The sequence below is a fragment of the Balaenoptera musculus genome, chromosome 12 (genome assembly GCF_009873245.2).
Source record: "Balaenoptera musculus isolate JJ_BM4_2016_0621 chromosome 12, mBalMus1.pri.v3, whole genome shotgun sequence".
Taxonomy (NCBI): Eukaryota; Metazoa; Chordata; class Mammalia; order Artiodactyla; family Balaenopteridae; genus Balaenoptera; species Balaenoptera musculus.
This window is the reverse complement of record NC_045796.1, coordinates 8,046,022-8,064,101: the sequence shown is the minus strand read 5'-3', so window position 1 is coordinate 8,064,101 and position 18,080 is coordinate 8,046,022. Positions and strand designations below refer to the sequence as shown.

The 18,080-nt window shown below is 51.9% G+C and overlaps 1 protein-coding gene across 1 annotated transcript in view; it reads left to right on the top strand.

Annotated features, from left to right (window-relative positions):
* The window catches only part of IGF2R (insulin like growth factor 2 receptor), a 110,092-nt gene that overhangs the window by 41,044 nt on the left and 50,968 nt on the right, over window positions 1-18,080 (top strand). The window contains exons 8-18 of the mRNA XM_036871020.1: window positions 2,218-2,380; window positions 2,540-2,714; window positions 3,553-3,656; window positions 9,012-9,176; window positions 11,607-11,747; window positions 12,863-13,003; window positions 14,057-14,194; window positions 14,779-14,926; window positions 15,457-15,634; window positions 16,317-16,432; window positions 16,865-17,033. Coding sequence (XP_036726915.1) covers window positions 2,218-2,380; window positions 2,540-2,714; window positions 3,553-3,656; window positions 9,012-9,176; window positions 11,607-11,747; window positions 12,863-13,003; window positions 14,057-14,194; window positions 14,779-14,926; window positions 15,457-15,634; window positions 16,317-16,432; window positions 16,865-17,033 — 1,638 coding nt within the window. The remainder of the gene's footprint in view (window positions 1-2,217; window positions 2,381-2,539; window positions 2,715-3,552; window positions 3,657-9,011; window positions 9,177-11,606; window positions 11,748-12,862; window positions 13,004-14,056; window positions 14,195-14,778; window positions 14,927-15,456; window positions 15,635-16,316; window positions 16,433-16,864; window positions 17,034-18,080) is intronic.

Genomic DNA, 18,080 nt, shown 5'->3' with positions numbered 1-18,080 from the left:
TTTCACGTCTGTTATTGCTTCAGATGAGGCAAGGTAAAAATAGCTAATTGGTTTATAGAAACATAGTAAGAAAGGAGTAGTACGGATGGTATGTAGACCTGGCAGAAATGGCTCGGGCCAGCGGCTGAGGTTCCGGGGGTGGGTACCAGTGTAGGAGAATTAGGGCCAGAAGGGAGGTTCCTGCCAACTCGGAGTGGAGCGCGTCACCCCGTCGCCTGCCTGCCTCCCCCCTCCCCCCACACTCGCAGGCAGATTGACTACCCTGTCCTCTGGCTGTTTACTCAATTCTAGTGCGGTTGTAAACTCCTTGAGGGTAGGGCCTGCGTCTGGGGTGTCCTTGGGCCCCGTGCCCAGTGGTGTCTCACCGGTCCATTGCTGCTTAAGTGTCTTTGCAGATGGCCGTGCTGATGAGGGGAGACATCCCCAGGGAGGAAGGGTAGGGCTTTCCTCCAATTTATTTCTGCCTTCTTGTAGAATGAAGTAGGAGGAGCTGAATTCTTTTGCCAAAGAATGTCCTCCCCTCCCCCCAAACAAACGTGGAATTTGCTCTGGTTTCTGGCTGGCAACTGGCCTGTTGTGTGTGTGTGTGTGTGTGTGTGTGTGTGTGTGTAGGGGGTGGTGTGTGGAGACAGAAGTGCAGTCCAGCCAGCTTTCCATTTGTTGTCCCCAGACTTCTAGGGTCGTGTGATGTCAGCTCAGCAGAGACCCGACTGACCAGTAATCAACGTTAGTCCTGAACCTGATATTGAGGACTGTTTATTTATACTATCCATCCTACAGATGTGAATCAAAATCTTCTGAGCCTGAGGAGATGTTCTAAGCCGGCAGTGGTTTTAGCGTTTCCCTTTCTTACTTGTGCTGCGTTCAGTGAGAAATCATTTCACACTATCATGAGGGAGAGAGAATGGAGAGTTCCCCTCTGTTCTCCATGGGATGTGAGGCCGCTGGGCTGGTGGGCTATCAGTGGACCTAGGGGTTCTGTTTCCAGCCTGACTGTTCCCTGGGCAGAACTTGGGTGACGTGGGCTGGGACCCCTTAATACTTGAAGGTTTACTGAAGAATTTCCACTGGCTCATTGAATGCTTTTAGGAGCTGGAACTTGAGTAAACATTCACCTTGCCACACAGATCTTTTTAAAAGAGTTTTATTGAATTTACGTATTATAAAAATACACCTGTTTTAAGTACAATTTAACAGTTATTAGTGTACTAACAGAATTGCACAGTCATCGCCACGGTCTGTGTTAGAACTTTTCCATCACCCCAGAGAAGCCTGGTGCCCAGTTGCCATCACATCACTCCGTTGCTCCCCCGGCCCTGGCAGCTGTGGACCACCTTTCTGTCTCGCCTTTCCTGACATCCCACACAAGTGGAGTCATACAGCATGGGGCGTCCAGCTTCTCTCACTCAGCACTTGGTCCACATCGCTGTATGTATGTCTGACTGCTCTGAGCCAAGGGGTTAAAGCATCGATTTTGAGTCAACAGTCGGGGCTAGACTGCATCTCTGCACCTTACTAATCATGTGCCGGTAAACCCGGCACTTAGTCCCGTGCCTGGCATGTAGCAGGTGCTTAGTAGACGTTTGCAGAGTGAGGGGCCTGGAATCAGCACAGCTACACCTGATGCTGAGGCCAGTGAGACATTTCTCCCAGGGAAGGTTAGAAAGATGACACTGCACCCCAGTGAACAGTGACTTCATGGCATCCTTCCCAGAATCCGGGTTTGTGGTGGGTGATACCCTGGCTTCACCCAGGGGCAGGAGCAGATTGGAATACAGGTGAAGTGTGCCCAAGAGCCATGGACATTCCCGTGGAAAGGGGTTGGGGACCATCTCCCCAGATGCGTGCAGCCTCTGTGATGTCCACCCAGCGGGCAGGGGCGGTGGGGGGGGGTGTCCATCTGGCACAGGCTCAGCGGCACCTGTGATTGAAAGGAGTGCATGGACCACAGGCCCTTCACACATCATGACTGCTTGCCAGAGGCGTGGTGGGCGGGTGATAGCGCCTTCAGGGCGGGCTCTCAGGCTGACGCTTGCGTGTGACTCTGGAAGGGACTGGAAGGGTTCCAAGGAAATGCAGTTGTTGGAAGGCAGACAAAAGAACAGAAAAATGTCAGAACCCAATAACATACCTTTGGCTTTTCAGAAGCATAGACACATCTGCATTTAAGCTCCATGAAAAAAATTAATTTTATTCCTTTCACCCCGTTCATGATAGGGCACCCTTCCCAAGCTCACGGCGAAATCCAACTGCCGCTTTGAAATCGAGTGGATCACTGAGTACGCCTGCCACAGGGGTTACCTGGAAAGTCGGAACTGCTCTCTGAGCAGCGAGCAGCACGACATCGCCATCAACCTCCAGCCGCTCAGCCAGCTCGGAGGTGAGTGGGTGCCTGGGGGCCGGGAAGTGGGAGAGGGAATGAGAGCCCAGGGGCCGAGCTCCCCCTGCCCTGGGGTGGGCGTTTCAAGTTTGATGCTGTCACTTTCCCACACCTATGTGCGTTAACAGAGCCTCTTCTTGTTTTTTCCCCTTTCCTTAGCTTCAAACTCCTCGTACTATACTGCAGAGGGAGGGGAACATGTTTTCTATTTGAACGTCTGTGGAGGAACTGAAGCACACATCTGTAATACGGAAGATGCTGCAGTTTGCCAAGTGAAGAAGTCAGATTCCACTCAAGTCAAAGTGGCGGGGAAGCTCCAGAATCAAACCCTTCGGTGCGTACGGCCTTCACGTAACTCTAAGTGCATCATGCGTGTCCCTGTGAGACATAACATACTCCCCTGCCGTCCTCCTCCTTCCATTTTCCGCAAAGCACAGGGAAATCACTTAAGCTGGCATTATTTTCCTGCATGAGTTGGGCAAGTGCCATTTGTCCCTGACCAGGTGGATGTTTTTCCTGGCTTTACAGTAAGAATGCTTCTGTTAATATGGTTCGCTTTATAATCTATTGTTTGTAGGGAACCGTACTGTAGGAAAGCTATTTCATTAGTTGGTATGCTTTTGTATCTTACAATCTACGTTTCCGAGGAGTTTTGATTTTTCTCTGGCGGTTTGAGAATCTGAAACACCATTGGCATCACACACAAGTGTTGAACAACTAGGAAAACGCATTTATCACAATTCTCGTGACCCTTACCTCGGTAGTTACCTTCACAAGAGCTTTATCAAAATGTAGTTTCTCTGACCTGAGGGACCAGGATTCCTCAGGTCAGACTTTTTATGGCAGTTGCTGGAAAAGCTGTGTCTTCTTGGGCATTACTTATTTTGTACAAAATCCAAAAATGAGAGCAGAAGGGTCCTCATGGTCCTAGCAAAATCTTCAGTGCCCTTTTCCAGCCAGTTATTACTTTGAAGTAAGAGGACGAGAAGCCCGTCCATTTGGAACTCATTTCCTGTAGACGGTTCTTCCCCAGCCAACGAGAGGGCTCGCTGTTTTGTGTCGGTGCTGATCTGTGGATGGTATGCGAAAGGCGTACTGTAGAAATGTTTAAAGATTCGAGTTTCTTTCTTGGTTCTACCAAACGTGTGCGTGTGTGTATTACAAAAACCTAGGTACTCAGACGGAGACCTCACCTTGGTGTATTTCGGGGGCGATGCGTGCAGCTCCGGCTTCCAGCGGATGAGCATCATCAACTTCGAGTGCAATCAGACTGCGGGTGAGTGCGCCCTGGGTCAGCCGCGTATCTGCATGGGTGGGCGGGGTCCATGGAAACGTGGAGTGCTGAGTGGGGTGGTCAGACGTCCTCCTGCAGATGTGGCCCCTTTGACGCCCCCTCCGTCGTAGCGGGTAGGAGTACCCCACCCCGCCCTGCCAACGCCTGACACACACGTCTTGTTTCCGTTTTCTGTTTGTTTGGAGACTGGGCCCAGCATCAGGCTCTCTGGGAAAGCCTCTGTGTCCTGAATTCTGGCTCTCACGGAGTGCATTCAAAGCCGGCAGGCTGGGTTTACTCACCGCCTTCTGATGGGTTGTCACTAAACAACTCTTCTTTTAGGAAATGAGTTTCTAGGTGACCCCTTTTGCAAATGGTGGCCCTGCTGTAGAGGTGGGGGTTGGGGATCTCGAGGGACCCCAGGGCAGCTTTAAGTGGAATGTTTGGTTTTTCTGAGCGACTCGGAGAAGCTCCCTTGAAGCCACAGTGGCACTGGCATTTCACAGAGCCGCGCTGCCGTTCGTATCTCAGAGATTCTGAACACGGTTTGCGTCTCTTGAGAGGTGATGGGATCCCACCATCGTGAGAGAGCCGTCTCATCAGTGGACCTCCAAGCCATGACCCCAGGTGCCCCGCAAGCCGGCCGAGCCTCTGCACAGAGCTCTGGTCTGGGAGCCGCCTGGGTCTGGCCCCGTCCACACAGCCAGCACAGTCTCGCACGGCCGCCCCACCCCTGAGGGTCTCCTGGCCCCTCACTGTTTGTTTTGTGTGTTTCTATGGTAGAGCTCTTAACCATCTGGTCACGGGGCAGGTTCCTGCGTGACTCACTGCGGGGCCTGGGGGAGGCAGCTGTGCGTGATGGGAGCTGTGCTCCAGAAGCGGGTCTGGTGGTGGAGGCAGGCGGGAGGGCTGGCGACCACCGCCGAGCGCTGGTAACCTGCCCGGAGAGCCGGCAGAGAACCACCTGGGCTGAAGCAGGAGGGAGACCTCACAGCGGGACGCCCCTTGACTCCTGGAGCCGCTGCCCATCGTCACCGTTGTTCTCAGCCCACGGTTGCCCGTCAGCCCCTGTTCCTGCCACGTGCACTCCGAGCTTACATTGGAGGCATGTTCTCAGTTGACGCGTTGAACACATTTTATTAGTGCCTGTTTGCTCAGACCCTGCGAAGCCTAGGGATGCCGCCGTGATGGCTGAGAGCTCCCCGGGCGTTTACACAGCAGAAGCAGAGAGAGAGATGAGGACGGTGATGGCCGTAGTGCAGGGGGACGCGGGCAGGTTGCGGGTGCCTGGCAACGTCTGTCACCTGGGCCTTTATCAGGAGGGAGGCGCTGAGGTCAGGGGCCTGGGTACCCCCGAGGACCGAGGCAGTTAAGAGGAGGTGCTGGCTGAGGGAGCCCTGCAGGACAGTAGGGGCAAGCCGGGCGGCCATGGGGGCTGCTCTTTGTGGCAGGAGGAACAAACAGCTCGTGCACAGGCGGGAATTTGGGTAGCCGTGAGCAGCTCAGAGCTGGGTGTCCAACCCATGGCTAAAGAAGGGGGTGGAGCAACGTTGTGAAAAGCTTGTGTGTCCTGCAGAGGAGTTGGACCTTATCTAGAAATCAGCGTGAAGGGACTAAGCAGGGGTGGCCATGCATCTGGCTTGGGCGTGGCCTTTGGATCCATCTCCCTTCGGTTTGAATGCCCGCCCTGCCTTCCCCGATTCTGCATCTTTCTTCCGTCATCCTCACCTCTTCCAGGCTCGTAGGAGACCCTCTCCAAAGTCCACCCCTTCTGCTCTGTGTCCGGGCCCCTGGGAAATGCAGCCTCCTTCTTATCCCAAGTCCCCAGACCCTCAGGCACTCGGGCTGCCCGGGTCTCCCGGCTCCCCTGCTCCTGGGCTGCTCTGCGGTGGGCGACTTGTGTGGGCCAAGGCTCCCTCTGTCCTGTCGCTACCTCCTTTGGCCCTGTTCTGTCCGCACGTTTTATAAGTGACTTGGCCGCGATCTTTGGGAATGCGCTGATCTCATTTGGGCATGTTGGGAGGATGGAATAATGATCCAGAAAGATCCCAGCAGACGAGGAGGATGTTGAGAAGGGCCCCTGGTCAGGGGCTCCCAGGGAAGAGGGATGGACATCCAGGAGTGGTGCCAGGAAGCTAGAGCCCAAGGGGGCTGAGGCGGGAAAAAATAGGAGAGGCCATTTGTTTTTCCTTTATTCCTTTTTGTCATACAAGTTTTCAAATATGTAAGTATAGAGAGCATTACAGTGAAAACCTACACACCCCACCACTCAGGCTTAACAGCCGTTAATGTTTCACCAAACTTGCCTCATATTTATATGCTGTGTCACATGTTACCAGTGGATCGTAACACTGCCCCCAAACTGCAGGAAAGGACATTCCTTCACGTAACCTCAGTGCCATTATCAGACCTGACAAAACTAATAGCAGTGCCTTAATGCTGAAGACTCATGTCATTGTGATTGTGACACGGAGACCAGATCCAGAGACTTTAGATGTTTTTGAGCCTACTCTCAGGCTGGAGCTGGATTATGAAATCTTTAAGACTCTTTCTAGCTCTGTGATTTGGAGCCAACTGTATGTACTATACTCTGTGTACTCTAAAATTATTTCATTATTACCTTGTTTGAATTTAGAGTTTTTAGAGAAAACCCCTTGGTGGATTCTGTGTGTATTGGTTAAATGTAATGATGTATTTTTGCATGTTGAATTGGGTGTTGATTGGCTATGGAATATTATGAAATGTGGTTTATAGTTCAACTTGGCTCTCCAGGAATTATTTATGCTTCTAAATCCAGGGTTTCATGCATTTCAAGACACAAAGGTGCATAAGTGTATTTTTTTGTCCATAATATATATATATTTTTACCATTTGTCTCAATAACTTATATCTAGTTTGATGTAATGTGATACCTGATTATTGGTGATCCTGTCACATAAGGACATTAGAGCGTTTTCTGGGGGAGGAGTGGTGTGTTAGCATAGACCAGTAAAAAACTGTCCATGAATTCAGGTGACTCACGATCACACTGAAGACTTATTTTCTTTAATTCCGTGCAGGCGTTGGGGGGCTCTGCTCCATGTGGTCACCTGGGGACCTTTGCATTTTCCACCTCGTGTTGCTGCTGTCTGTGGACGTGGCTTCCAAGGACTCTGCAGAATGGGAACAGCAGTTTTTTTAATGGACCAGAACTAAGAGGCATGGCCTGACCTCAAAGGCAGTGAGGCGGGAAGTGCAGTTTAGCCGTGGGCCTAGAGGGAAAGATAAACCGGTTTGGTGAGCGGGCAGCGCGGGTTTCTGTCCCAGAGCGGCGGGGGGGTGGGGCGGCCGCCTGCTGGTCAGCTTGGTTTCCCTGGGAGGGTCCGCTTTTCGCCTGCAGCTGGTCGTGGAATCCATGTACCCCCAGGCCATGTAAAGGGTGTGCTGGGGAATGTGCTGGAGCCTGGAGACCCAGGAAGCTTTCAGGATTGAGATTGATGGAGAGATTACCGAAAGTCATCCTTGTCCTCCTGGTGGGTGGAAACCGTAGGGCATAGCGGTCCTGAAGGCAAGGCCATTGTGTTTAAATAAACAACGTGGTTTGGTAGGGAGGAGTCTTCCTTTACTATTCTCCTAAAATTCTTCGAGGAATTAAATAAGAATGCAGGTAGGGTGCATGCCAGTGGTTATTTAAATTTTATTTAAAATGGGCTCTCCCAGCAGATCCTTAGTAAGTTTCAGATGCAAATCTAGCTCCTGAGTAGGAATGGACCCTGGAACCATTCATAGTATCATTTAATCGTCTGTAAACTCATCTGGTAAAAGAAAAACACTGTGAATGCATCAAGTTTTCAGGAGACACAGATCTTTTCTGAACGGTGAAATACCAATCCAATGGGACTAAACTGTATGTAAACCTTGAAGGGGCAGGGGTGGGGAGCATGTTGAAAAGAGGCGAAGCAGCTTCACTGCTCCCTCGGTGGAGGGCACGGCGGACCCCCAGCCAGAGCGGGTGCTGTCGGAAGGGAAGTTGGGAGCACTGGTTCTTAAAAGAGAACGGCTTAGAGGACTTACTAAAAAAAAAAAAAAAAAAAAAAAAAACCAAAAACACACAGTAGCGCAGGGAAGTCTTGCCTTGTGGTTATGAGTCTGGCTCCAGGGCCAGACCGTCTGGGTTTGATTTCTGGCTCCTTTACTCTCTAGCTATGAAACCATAGGCAAATTATTTAGCCCCCCTAAATCTGCAAAATGGGACTAAGATTGTCCCTGTGTCGTACGATTTCACGGTTGAAATGCGTGAATGTATGTGAAGTACCTAACACAGAGCCTGTTCTCTGCATCCAGCCCCTGCGGAGGGCTCAGTGCTTAGCACGGCGCCTGCCTCAACTTGTGCTCCATGTGCCTTAGCCGCTGTCGCTGGTGTTATAATTATGATGTTTGTAATATTAAAGATTCAATAGAAGTTGCAATTGAAACAGCATTAGCCCTTGGTACAGAATATTATTTCCCGTTCCGTTAGAACATTGTGCACTTCAGGGCCCTAAACCTCAAGAAAGGTAAATCATGTAGGAGGTCCAGAGGAGGATTATTAAACCATCAAGGGGTGGAAAACGGACCTTCGTGCCAGCAGTGCGGTAGCTCGGAAAGGCGAGGGGATAGAATTTCTGGTACGGGAAAAGTCAACAGAGTTTGCTGAATCCCAGGCTACGTGGGCAGGGAAGCGGCACATGAAGGGCTGGCTTGCAGGGCGGAGCTGAGCCGGGAGGGCTCACGGTTGAGAACCGCGTGGGGCTCCCTCGAGGTGGTGGGCGAGGAGACGGCTGATTGGAGTGGGGTGTGAGAGACCCGCACGTGCCGGAGTCAGTCCCCAGGATCCAGGATGCTGGCCCCTCTCCGGGCGAGGTTACTAGACCTCAGCACCCTCAGCTGGGAGCGGCTGCAGACCGTATCCCTCTTCCATGCTCATTTTAGGGGCGAGTCCTGGGGAACTTGTCCTGCTCACATGCACATCATTTAGCCAGTGGCACTCCTGGAACTGGAGCCCTGATCTCTGCCCCCCTTTCGGTGACTCCCTGTTCTGACTTGGTGTTTATGAGCCTCTCGGAGACAAGCGCTGCCTGGGGCTCACACCCCGCTGAAAAGAGTCTTCTGTCCTCTCGAGACCATCCCACCAAGATGAAAGGAACACAGGCCTGCCCTGCAGGGTTTAGGTTGTCTGAAACGCAGTAAAGCCACTCTGATCTCTGGGGTTTGAGCCCTGAACTTGTTTGCCTGCACAGCTGCTACGGGTGTCCTGTTTGCCGTCTCTGCCCCTGCTCCTGGGACGTTCCTGGGTTTTGGTCACATCGTGGGTGCTTTCTTCCTTTTGATGCGGCACAGGTAACAACGGCAGAGGGGCTCCTGTGTTCACCGGGGAGGTGGACTGCTCCTACTTCTTCACGTGGGACACAAAGTACGCCTGCGTGGACGAGAAGGAGGCTCTGCTCTGCGGCGTCTCCGACGGGAAGCAGCGCTTCGACCTGTCGGCCCTGGCCCGGCACTCAGGTAGGCCCACCGCCCACTCCGTGTGTGCTCGAGAACGTTCTCTCGCCTCTTTCCCCACGAGCACGTTTGGAAATGCTGTTACTGTTTTCCTTGTCAACTAACTGTATCGTGGCCTTTCCCCGCTTCTCACGGAGCAGTATGAATTATCAGAAATGACACTGAATCAGGAGGCGAGATATCTGAATTTGAGGTCGGTGTTACTGGTTTCTACTTGGAATATCTTGGGCTCATCTTATCGTAGTTCAGTAAAAACGGCCAAGTGCCTTCTGTGTGCCAGGCCCTGTGCTTTGTGATTAGGAAAAAAAAAATTTTTTTTAAACTTTTGTTGCTAAGAGGGTAGATCTTAAAAGCTGTCACATCATCCCCGCGAAAATTGGTACCTCTGTGTGGTAATAATGGTCGTTAACTGCACTTACTGAGGCAGTCGTGGTGCAGTATATACATACATCAAATCGTATTGTACACCTAAAACCGATGCAGTGTCATGTGTCAGTCATAGCTCAATTAAAAAGAGTTTAAGCTTTTACAACAGCCTTCAAGCAGGCAGTGTTCCCACTTAACACAGAGACTGTGAGGCCCAGAGGGTTGCACACCTGGGGTGACAGGTGTGTGTCGTCCCCCCCCGCCCCGTCTCACTGCCTCTTTCCCATCGAAATCAGGATTTGCATTCCCTGACCAACCTCAGATTCTTTTGTGAGGCTGAAAGGAGGAGGGATGTGGGACCTGTCACAGGGGCCTGGCTCATGGTGAAGACTCGTCGAGGTTAATTTATTTGTCCTGTGAACCGAGGCTTGCGGAGCGTTTGTTACTGGCGGGGACTGGACGAGGTGCCGGGGATACGGCAGCAAACCTGGCGAGCACGACCCCTGCCCCCCGGGCCTTGGAGTTTAGGAGGGGGCACAGAAGCCTGCACCATAAGCATGGGGTCACCCAACAGGGATAACCAGATCTAGGTGGGGACTTCTGGTTTCACCCTTTTAGCAGCCCTGGAGTTGGGCATAGATAGAAGCAAGTTGCCTCTGTAAAGTGGAGTAATACACGAGACAGGGAGAATGGCCTGAAGTCACATAGTCACCAGCTAGTATTGGAACGATTACTCACGTGTTCAGAGTCCCAGCTGCTTGGGAAAGTATCATATTAAAAGGAGAATTCCTCCTTCGTGGGGGTGCTGGAACGCTCTCCTTTGAACACGAGCCCCACTATAGATGCTCTCGGGCAGCGAATTGCCCGGGGAATAACCGTCTCGGTGCTTTCCTGGTTCAGCACCTTTGAGCCATGGGGCTGGTGCCGTGGTTACAGTCCGTGTGCTGGTCAAGAGGCTGGTTTTCTGTCTGCCGAGCGGGAAGAGCTCTCACCTCCGCTCAGACCCAGGTTTGAGGCCCATTCCGCCGCATCCAGCTGTGTTTACTTGAGCAAGTTACACCCCCGCCCCCCAATTTTCTTACAGTAAACTGAGTGGTGGTTTCAGATCCTAGGATCTGCGAGGATGCAGAGATGCATTCGTACTCAGCTGACTTCGGCCACCTCTCTGGTTCTCTGGGACCCAGGTTACTTGTGTAGCGTTTGCACCCACGTGTCTAAGGAAGCTGTGAGGTGAGAGCTCACATCCTTCCCTGACAGTTTAAAAAAGTCCCCCTGCCTGACGCTCTTCAGTCCTCCGCAGCCCAGCCGAAGCTTTGAGAACAGCGTTCGTCCTTGTTCAGCACGTGGTCGGCCGTGAGTCCTTCCCGGTTATTGACACCCGTGTGTGGTGACTGTGTTACCACTGATGTGGGATTTTCCCTTTAAACCCCAGTCTCCAGTCCGCACAGGGAACATCCTCACTGCCTGTGTGTCCTCCTTCCCACACGGTTCTCAGTGATGCCTTTGGGGGCTGTTTGGGGGATGGTCCGCCTTTGACTTGCTGTCTGCTCTCAGCCTGTGCTCCTTCTACCTTCCACGGATTTTCTTCTGTTCCTGCACGACTGAGTCATGAACACTTTGAGTTAAGGGACCACACGCATCTTGTCTGTCTTCCAGGGGCACTGAGCACTAAGCCCTGGGCCAGGTCTGCCTCATCTGTGGTCTGGAGGCAGATGCGTCACCAGTGGCATCTCCAGTCCGGGCTGGCGTCTGGCTTTGCTTTTCAGTTTCTGATTTCAGACTTTGGGGCTTGGGGGAATTTTGCTCTTTGATCCTCTGCCCCACCCCGTTAAGCCTCCTCTTCTGAGGAGTTGTTCAGGGCTGGCTCGTTTCCGTCACATTCAAGACAGGCTTGAGATTCTCGCTGAGTTAGTGTGCCCTCAGCCTGCTGGGTCCAGAAACGTGAGTGCCTGACGTCTAGCAGCCGCAGGCCTTTACCTTCCGCTTAAGCACCATTTATGGTGTGACTCACAGAGAAATAATCACTGCCTTTGGCTGGAAGACTCTTTTTTTTTGTTTTGGTTACAGAACTGGAACAGAATTGGGAAGCCGTGGATGGCAGCCAGAGGGAACCAGAAAAGAAGCATTTCTTCATTAACGTCTGCCACAGGGTCCTGCAGAAGGGCCAGGCGAGGGGCTGCCCTGAGGACGCGGCCGCGTGCGCTGTGGGTGAGTGGTGCCCTGTGCCTGTAGGTAATGGGAGCCCGGCTGCGTCCAGGTTGGAGTGAATCAGAAGTTCTTCCTGTGGTTTACCTCAGCCTCCTTTCTCTGGGTTCAGCGTATAATAAAGGATGGTGAAGAAGAGAGTTTAATGACGCAAACGTAGGGAACTGGTGCATTCGGGTGTCGCGAAGTTGGCCGCAGCCTTCTGATGTGGGCTCACTGGAGACAGGAAGAAGCGGGTGCGGGGAACTTGGTTATCCTTTCGCTCCATCACCTGTGCAGGAGCATTGCCAGTGCTCGTGTAAAACTGATTTTGATTTTGGAACAACCTTACTGCCTGGAATTGTTCAGGCCTTACGGCTCCAGGCCAGTGGACTCTCGTAGCCTCGTGTGAGAGCACTGGACCCCTTGGGTTCCTTTTGCTGTAACTGCGTTGGTTGCGACTTCTCAATTGGATGTAAGTGTTTGTAGCATATTAGTTGTTTGTCACTTAAGACTCACCTGGAAAACGACAGGCAGTGAGAGTAATTGGAATCTGTTACAAGCATTAGATAAGGGATTGTGAACCTAGGTTGGATTTTAGGAATTATCCCAGGATTCAGAATTGGTGGTGTGTCTTTTAAAAGCAGGTCCAGCCATGTCCCTGCCTTTATTTAAGAAGGACTTGAGACAGACCTTCAGTAAAAGTCAGCTGAACCAAGAATTAAGTGGTCACGTGCTTGGCTGGCTGAACAGGTTTAATTAGTTTCTGCTTTGGTCATGGGACAGATGCTGCCCCCTCGGTTTCGACGGGCCGTGTGTCTCAGGAGAGCTGAGGGCCCCGCAGATGGGGGAACAGTGTCATTTTCCGGGGTGGTGTAACGTGCGTTCTTGCCTTTCTGCCTCTGGTGCCCTCAGAGGACGTTGTTTACTCACTCTCGTACTTTCCTCCGAAGCCTGAAGGTGCCCTCGGGGTCCTCAGTGTGCCTGCCACTGCCCTGTCAAACTCGTCACTCAAGAGAAACCCACTGACCCTCCGAACACCTGCAGGGTCTCGGCTCAGTTTTGGTACCTCTTCGTGTGTGTCATTATCATTTTTAATCACGTCTTCTGTTTTTTTCCCTTTTCTCTCTCTTTTCCAGATAAGAACGGAAGTAAAAATCTGGGCAAATTTCTTTCTTCTCCCACAAGAGAGAAAGGACACATTCAGCTCTCTTACTCAGATGGTGATGAGTGTGGCGGCACGAAAATAAACACAAATATAACACTCGTGTGCAAGCCAGGTACACGTTACAAACGGGCGGTGCCTTCGTGGGCTTCCCCAGCGGCAGCCGCATCCTTTAGTTTTCGGTTTGCCGCCGGCCCCTGCCTGGGTGACGAGGCAGAGCGGGCTAGGGCCGAGCACCGAGGCTCCAGAAGCGTTAGCGTTGGTCCACTGGACTTGATCCCCAGCCCCAGCCCCAGCCCGGCGCAGCGATGGAGAAACCACATGGTGCCCAGGGGGGTCGTGCTGCAGTTTTCCAGATGAGCTCCGCTCCTGGCACGGCTTCCTCTTCCTGAGGCCGCTCCGCTTCCTCCAAAGGGGGAGCGCCACACGTGCTCGAAAACGCTGGCTGTGATCTCAGCGTCGATACACACAATGCACCTTGTTTTTCAGGGTCACGGTCTATATAGATGCACACACTTTTATGTTTCTCAAAACATAGTATTTTGTGAAGACTCTTTTATGTTTCACTGTTGTGTTTATAATTTTTAGGGGCTTCCTTGTTGCTAATGGCTTGGCTTTACTATTTTTAAGCATTTTCCCTATTGTTGGGCTAATAGCATGTTTCCAGTGTTGGTGATTGTGCTGTGACATATCCTCTCTACCTCTTGTTGGAAAATTTCCTTTGGATAAATTCCCAGCTGTGGGATAAGTTCAAGGACCAGGACAGTTTTTTGTTTTGTTTTTTTAATTTTTTAAAATTGTAAAATATACATAATATAAGATTTATCATTTTAAAGGAATTGTGATAAAATACAGGTAACATGCAATTCACCATTTTAATCATTTTTGAGTGCACAGTTCAGTGGCATTAAGCACCTTACATTTACATTGTACCTTAAGTACGTTTACACCGCCATCCATCTCCAGAACTTTCTCGTCCTCCCAAACTGATGCTCTGTCCCCATTAAACACGGACTCCCCCCCAGCCCTGGTCCCCAGCCTTGTCCTTTCTGTCTCCGCAGGTTTGACCATTCTAGGGGTGTCAGATCGGCATTTGTAGGCGTGTATTTAGAACAAGGGAAGCTTTTTGAGACCGGATCAGTGATGGGTCTTTCTTCCCCATTGGCAGGTGATTTAGAAAGTGCCCCAGTGCTGAGAACTTCTGGGGCGGATGGTTGCTTCTACGAGTTTGAGTGGTACACGGCAGCGGCCTGTGTGCTGTCCAGGACCGAGGGGGACAACTGCACCGTCTTCGACTCCCAGGCAGGTGTGTGTCCGAGCGCCTTGTGGGGCAGGCTCACCTGCACCTGCTTAGCTTGTTTTTGTGTTGTTCTTAATATTTTCTATGACTGTTTCAGAGATAATCTGTGTTAGAATTATATTAATACTGTTTGACCAGAACTCTGAAAATCTGGTGTTTGAGGCTTATCTGAGATAATGAAAAACCTGTCACATTCAAAGTCGAGGTAGGTTTGCTGATCGCAAAACCTGAGGAGCACAGGAAATAAATCATGTTTGAAAAGGCTTTTCGCATGAATTTCTGCCCAAGAAACCCACCACCGTTGACTTTTCACGGCCATTGTATCGTGGTCATCCCGCTTTGAACACACTGGTTGTTTATTCACCCGGGAATTCCGGGCTCTGACTCGGGTCTTCGGTGGGTGCAGCAGAAGGGGCGTGGTGATGGGGGACCCGTCTCCAAGGGGAAAGTGTTGGTGATGGCGGTCGTGGTAGCTCCTGTCCTAGCCGTGGGGCAGGCCTGGCCACGAGCTTCTCCTGGAGGCCTGGAGCTCAGGGGGCTCTTCTTCACTGTGGTCTCACTGACCCGGGATGGTCTTGATTCTTTCTTAGGGTTTTCTTTTGACTTGTCGCCTCTCACAAAGAAGCATGGTGCCTACAAGGTTGAGACGGAGAAGTACAAGTTTTACATCAACGTGTGTGGTGCGGTGTCCGTGGACTCCTGCCAGCTGGGCTCGGGAGCCTGTCAGGTGTCAAAAAGGCAAGTGACGGTTTCCAGTTCCCGGTCTTCTGTTAGGTGTCTTGTGCTCTCAGGTATTTTATTCTGGAGTAGCTGTGTTGTCTGCTGACATCTTTGCTTTGTGACGAGTGTGTAAACTCTGGGAAGACCTGGACTGAAAGCCAGATGCTGCTGCTGGGAGTTTTCATTTCCCAGAGAAGGAGCGGGACCGGAAGTGGGTTCGTGCAGCGCCTCACTTCTGTGTAGTCGGCACTTCTCAGCTGTTAGATGCATTTATGTACATGCTTCTCCTTTCAGTATTGTGTCAGTCCAGGGACTTGTGCCTTAAACCGGCCGTGCTGAGCGTGGATGTGGGTCTGGTGTGGGGTGGGATCGCCCTCGCGCCGCTGCCGCGCTGAGATCCTAACCGCGGTCGCGGCACTGCCGCCCCCTGCGCCGTCCCCGGCACCGCCGCCCCCTACGCCGTCCCCAGCGCTTCCTTCAGCGTCGCAGCGTCACGGAGCTTCTGGTCTTGGGATCTTTTCTGAGAGACATTTCTTTATTTGTTTCAGTGGTGGGACGTCTTGGAACTTGGGACGCAGTAATGCTAAGCTTTCATATTATGACGGAATGATCCAGCTGAACTACAAAGATGGCACGCCCTATAATAATGAAAAGCACACGCCAAGGGCCACGCTGCTCACCTTTCTCTGTGATCGAGACGCTGGAGTGGGTCTCCCTGAATATCAGGTAGGAATTGTGCTGTGTGTGTGCCCGTGTGTGCACATGTGTGTGTCCGTGTGTGTGTCTGCAGAGCGACGGGGGGCAAGGAGGGAGAGAACGTCAGTCTTGTAACGGCAGGGGAAGAGGAAAAATGTGGTCAAGACAGGGCTTGTGACTTTTCTGGAGCGAGACAAGATTCTGTCGTAGGTGACGTAGGAGCTGGGATGGTCCCTGGGGATAAACCATCAAGTTGTCTGGCTCCCCAGGACTTATACAGGAGCCTGTCGTGGGACCTTTATTTAGAAGGAGAGCTATTATTAGTCTGGTTTCCTGGGTAAATCATCATCTCCTATGATTTTAATCCTTTTAGATTTGCCAGAGGACACGGGCAGTACTCATTTTCTGAGCTGTTGCTTCAGTGGGCTGTACACCTCAGTCACAGCCCATGACACTGTTGGTTTTGGGTACAAAACACAGAAAAGCATCAAAACCATCCCTTATTCCCGTTTAACAGAGGATAGATTTCCATCTTAATTTATTGCTGGGCAATCTTCCTTTTAATAAAATGAGAGGGGATGGGCAAAGTAAATTAACTTTCCTGTGGTTTTTATTTAGAAAAAAATGCCTTGTCTTTTTAGAAATGCTGGCTTTGTGTAATGATTACTCTCTTCTGCCACCCCTCCCATGCCTGTCCTTGTCCTGAGATCAGGAAGAAGATAACTCTACCTACAACTTCCGGTGGTACAGCAGCTACGCCTGCCCGGAGGAGCCCCTGGAGTGTGTGGTGACCGACCCCTCCACCATGGAGCAGTACGACCTCTCCAGGTGAGGCGCGTCTGCCTGCCCTTGGCCCGGCCCCGCCCAGGTGGGGTCACTGAGGTCGATCAGACCCTGCCGGTGAGCGTGTAACTGAGCCGACGATAGGGAATCAGGTGAGTTCTGGGTGCAGGCCCGAGGTGGGGGGCTTTAAGCAGAATGAATTCTGCTGCTGGTCCTGTAGCCTGTGTGAGATCGCCCAGCAAAGCCTGTCTTCTTCGCTGCATCGTTGAAAGCAAGGCCTGTCGGTGCAGAGGCGCGGGGCCGGTTCCAGCTGTGCCGGGGGCTGCATTTAGCGAGGTCGAGAACACAGGTGTGCCCGCTCTGGTAGTTGGGTGGGCGGGGCACATTTCTTTCTGTATTTCTCTAACTGCTTAGAAATGAATCGTAGGGCCGAAATCTGTCAGCTTGAAAAGCATGCATTTCCCTTTGAAATTTCAGTCTAGCAAAATCCGAGGGCGGTCATGGAGGAAACTGGTACGCCCTGGACAATGCCGGGGCACGCAGCACGTGGAGGAAGTACTACATAAACGTGTGTCGACCTCTGAACCCAGTGCCGGGCTGCGATCGGTACGCGTCCGCTTGCCAGATGAAGTACCAAAACGACCAAGTGAGTCTGCCGTCCCCTCCTGAGCCCAGGACTCGGTAGGACTTGGTGGTGGAGGGGGCTGTCTGGGGACTCTCAGGTCTAAGCAGGCCTAGCTGCTGCCGAGAAGCCCTCTGAGTGGGAGAGGGGCCTCGGGGTGAATTCCCCTGCCCCCCACAGATGTGATCGTATTCGAGTCGTTGTTCAGATTTAAAATTTAAAAAAGCCTGGGTGTCGGGGACCTCCTCTGCTCACAGAACTCGGCAGAGGAAGTGTCTCTGGGTGAGCTGCAGACATCTGAAAAGAATAGTTTTTGCTTCCAGAGGCTCTTACTTCTGGACTAACTAGGGGCCCACCTGCTCGGTAGAGTTGCTGTGGATGAACTAGATCCAAGCGTTAGCTCTCGCCAGGGTGCAAGCTGCACTTCGTCATCCGATGGAATGCAGTCACTGCCGGAGCTTTGGTATGTTTCCCTGGGCTCCGTGTACACGGTGCATCTTAAAATAAAGATGTATGTGTGCTTCTTTAAAAATAGCATGTCGGGAATGTACTTTCCTGGCTTCTGTTACGCGGCAGCTTGGAGATGTTTTAAAGGAAGCCGGCGAGCGCTCTCTGGTGGTTCAGAGTGAGCGCCCCGTGGTGTGTACACGTGTAGGTACGCGCGCGTGCTCTTGGTTGGAGCAACGGCCTCAAAGGACTGTCAGTCCTCGTTATTCACAGATTCTGTATCTGCGAAGTTGTCTACTTGCTCACGTTTATTTGTAACTCCAAATCAGTACCGGGCGCTTTCACAGTCTTCCGTGGACGTGCGCAGAGTGGCCTGACGTGGCTCTGTGTTCTCGTCTCGCCTCTCCTACCCAGACGGCCAGAGGGTGGAGACCCGAGGGGCGGGCAGTGCGGTGCCAGAAGCTCCTGGCTCCTGGCCGGGTGGGCGAGGTTTGAGTCCTTCCTCTGATGCCCGTTAGTGGGGTGGCCTTGGATAAGTCACTTAGCATGTCTGAACCTCGTTTTCTCTTTTGTAAAATAAAGAAAATAGAATCTACCAGGATCTTGAGGATTCAGGATCACAGT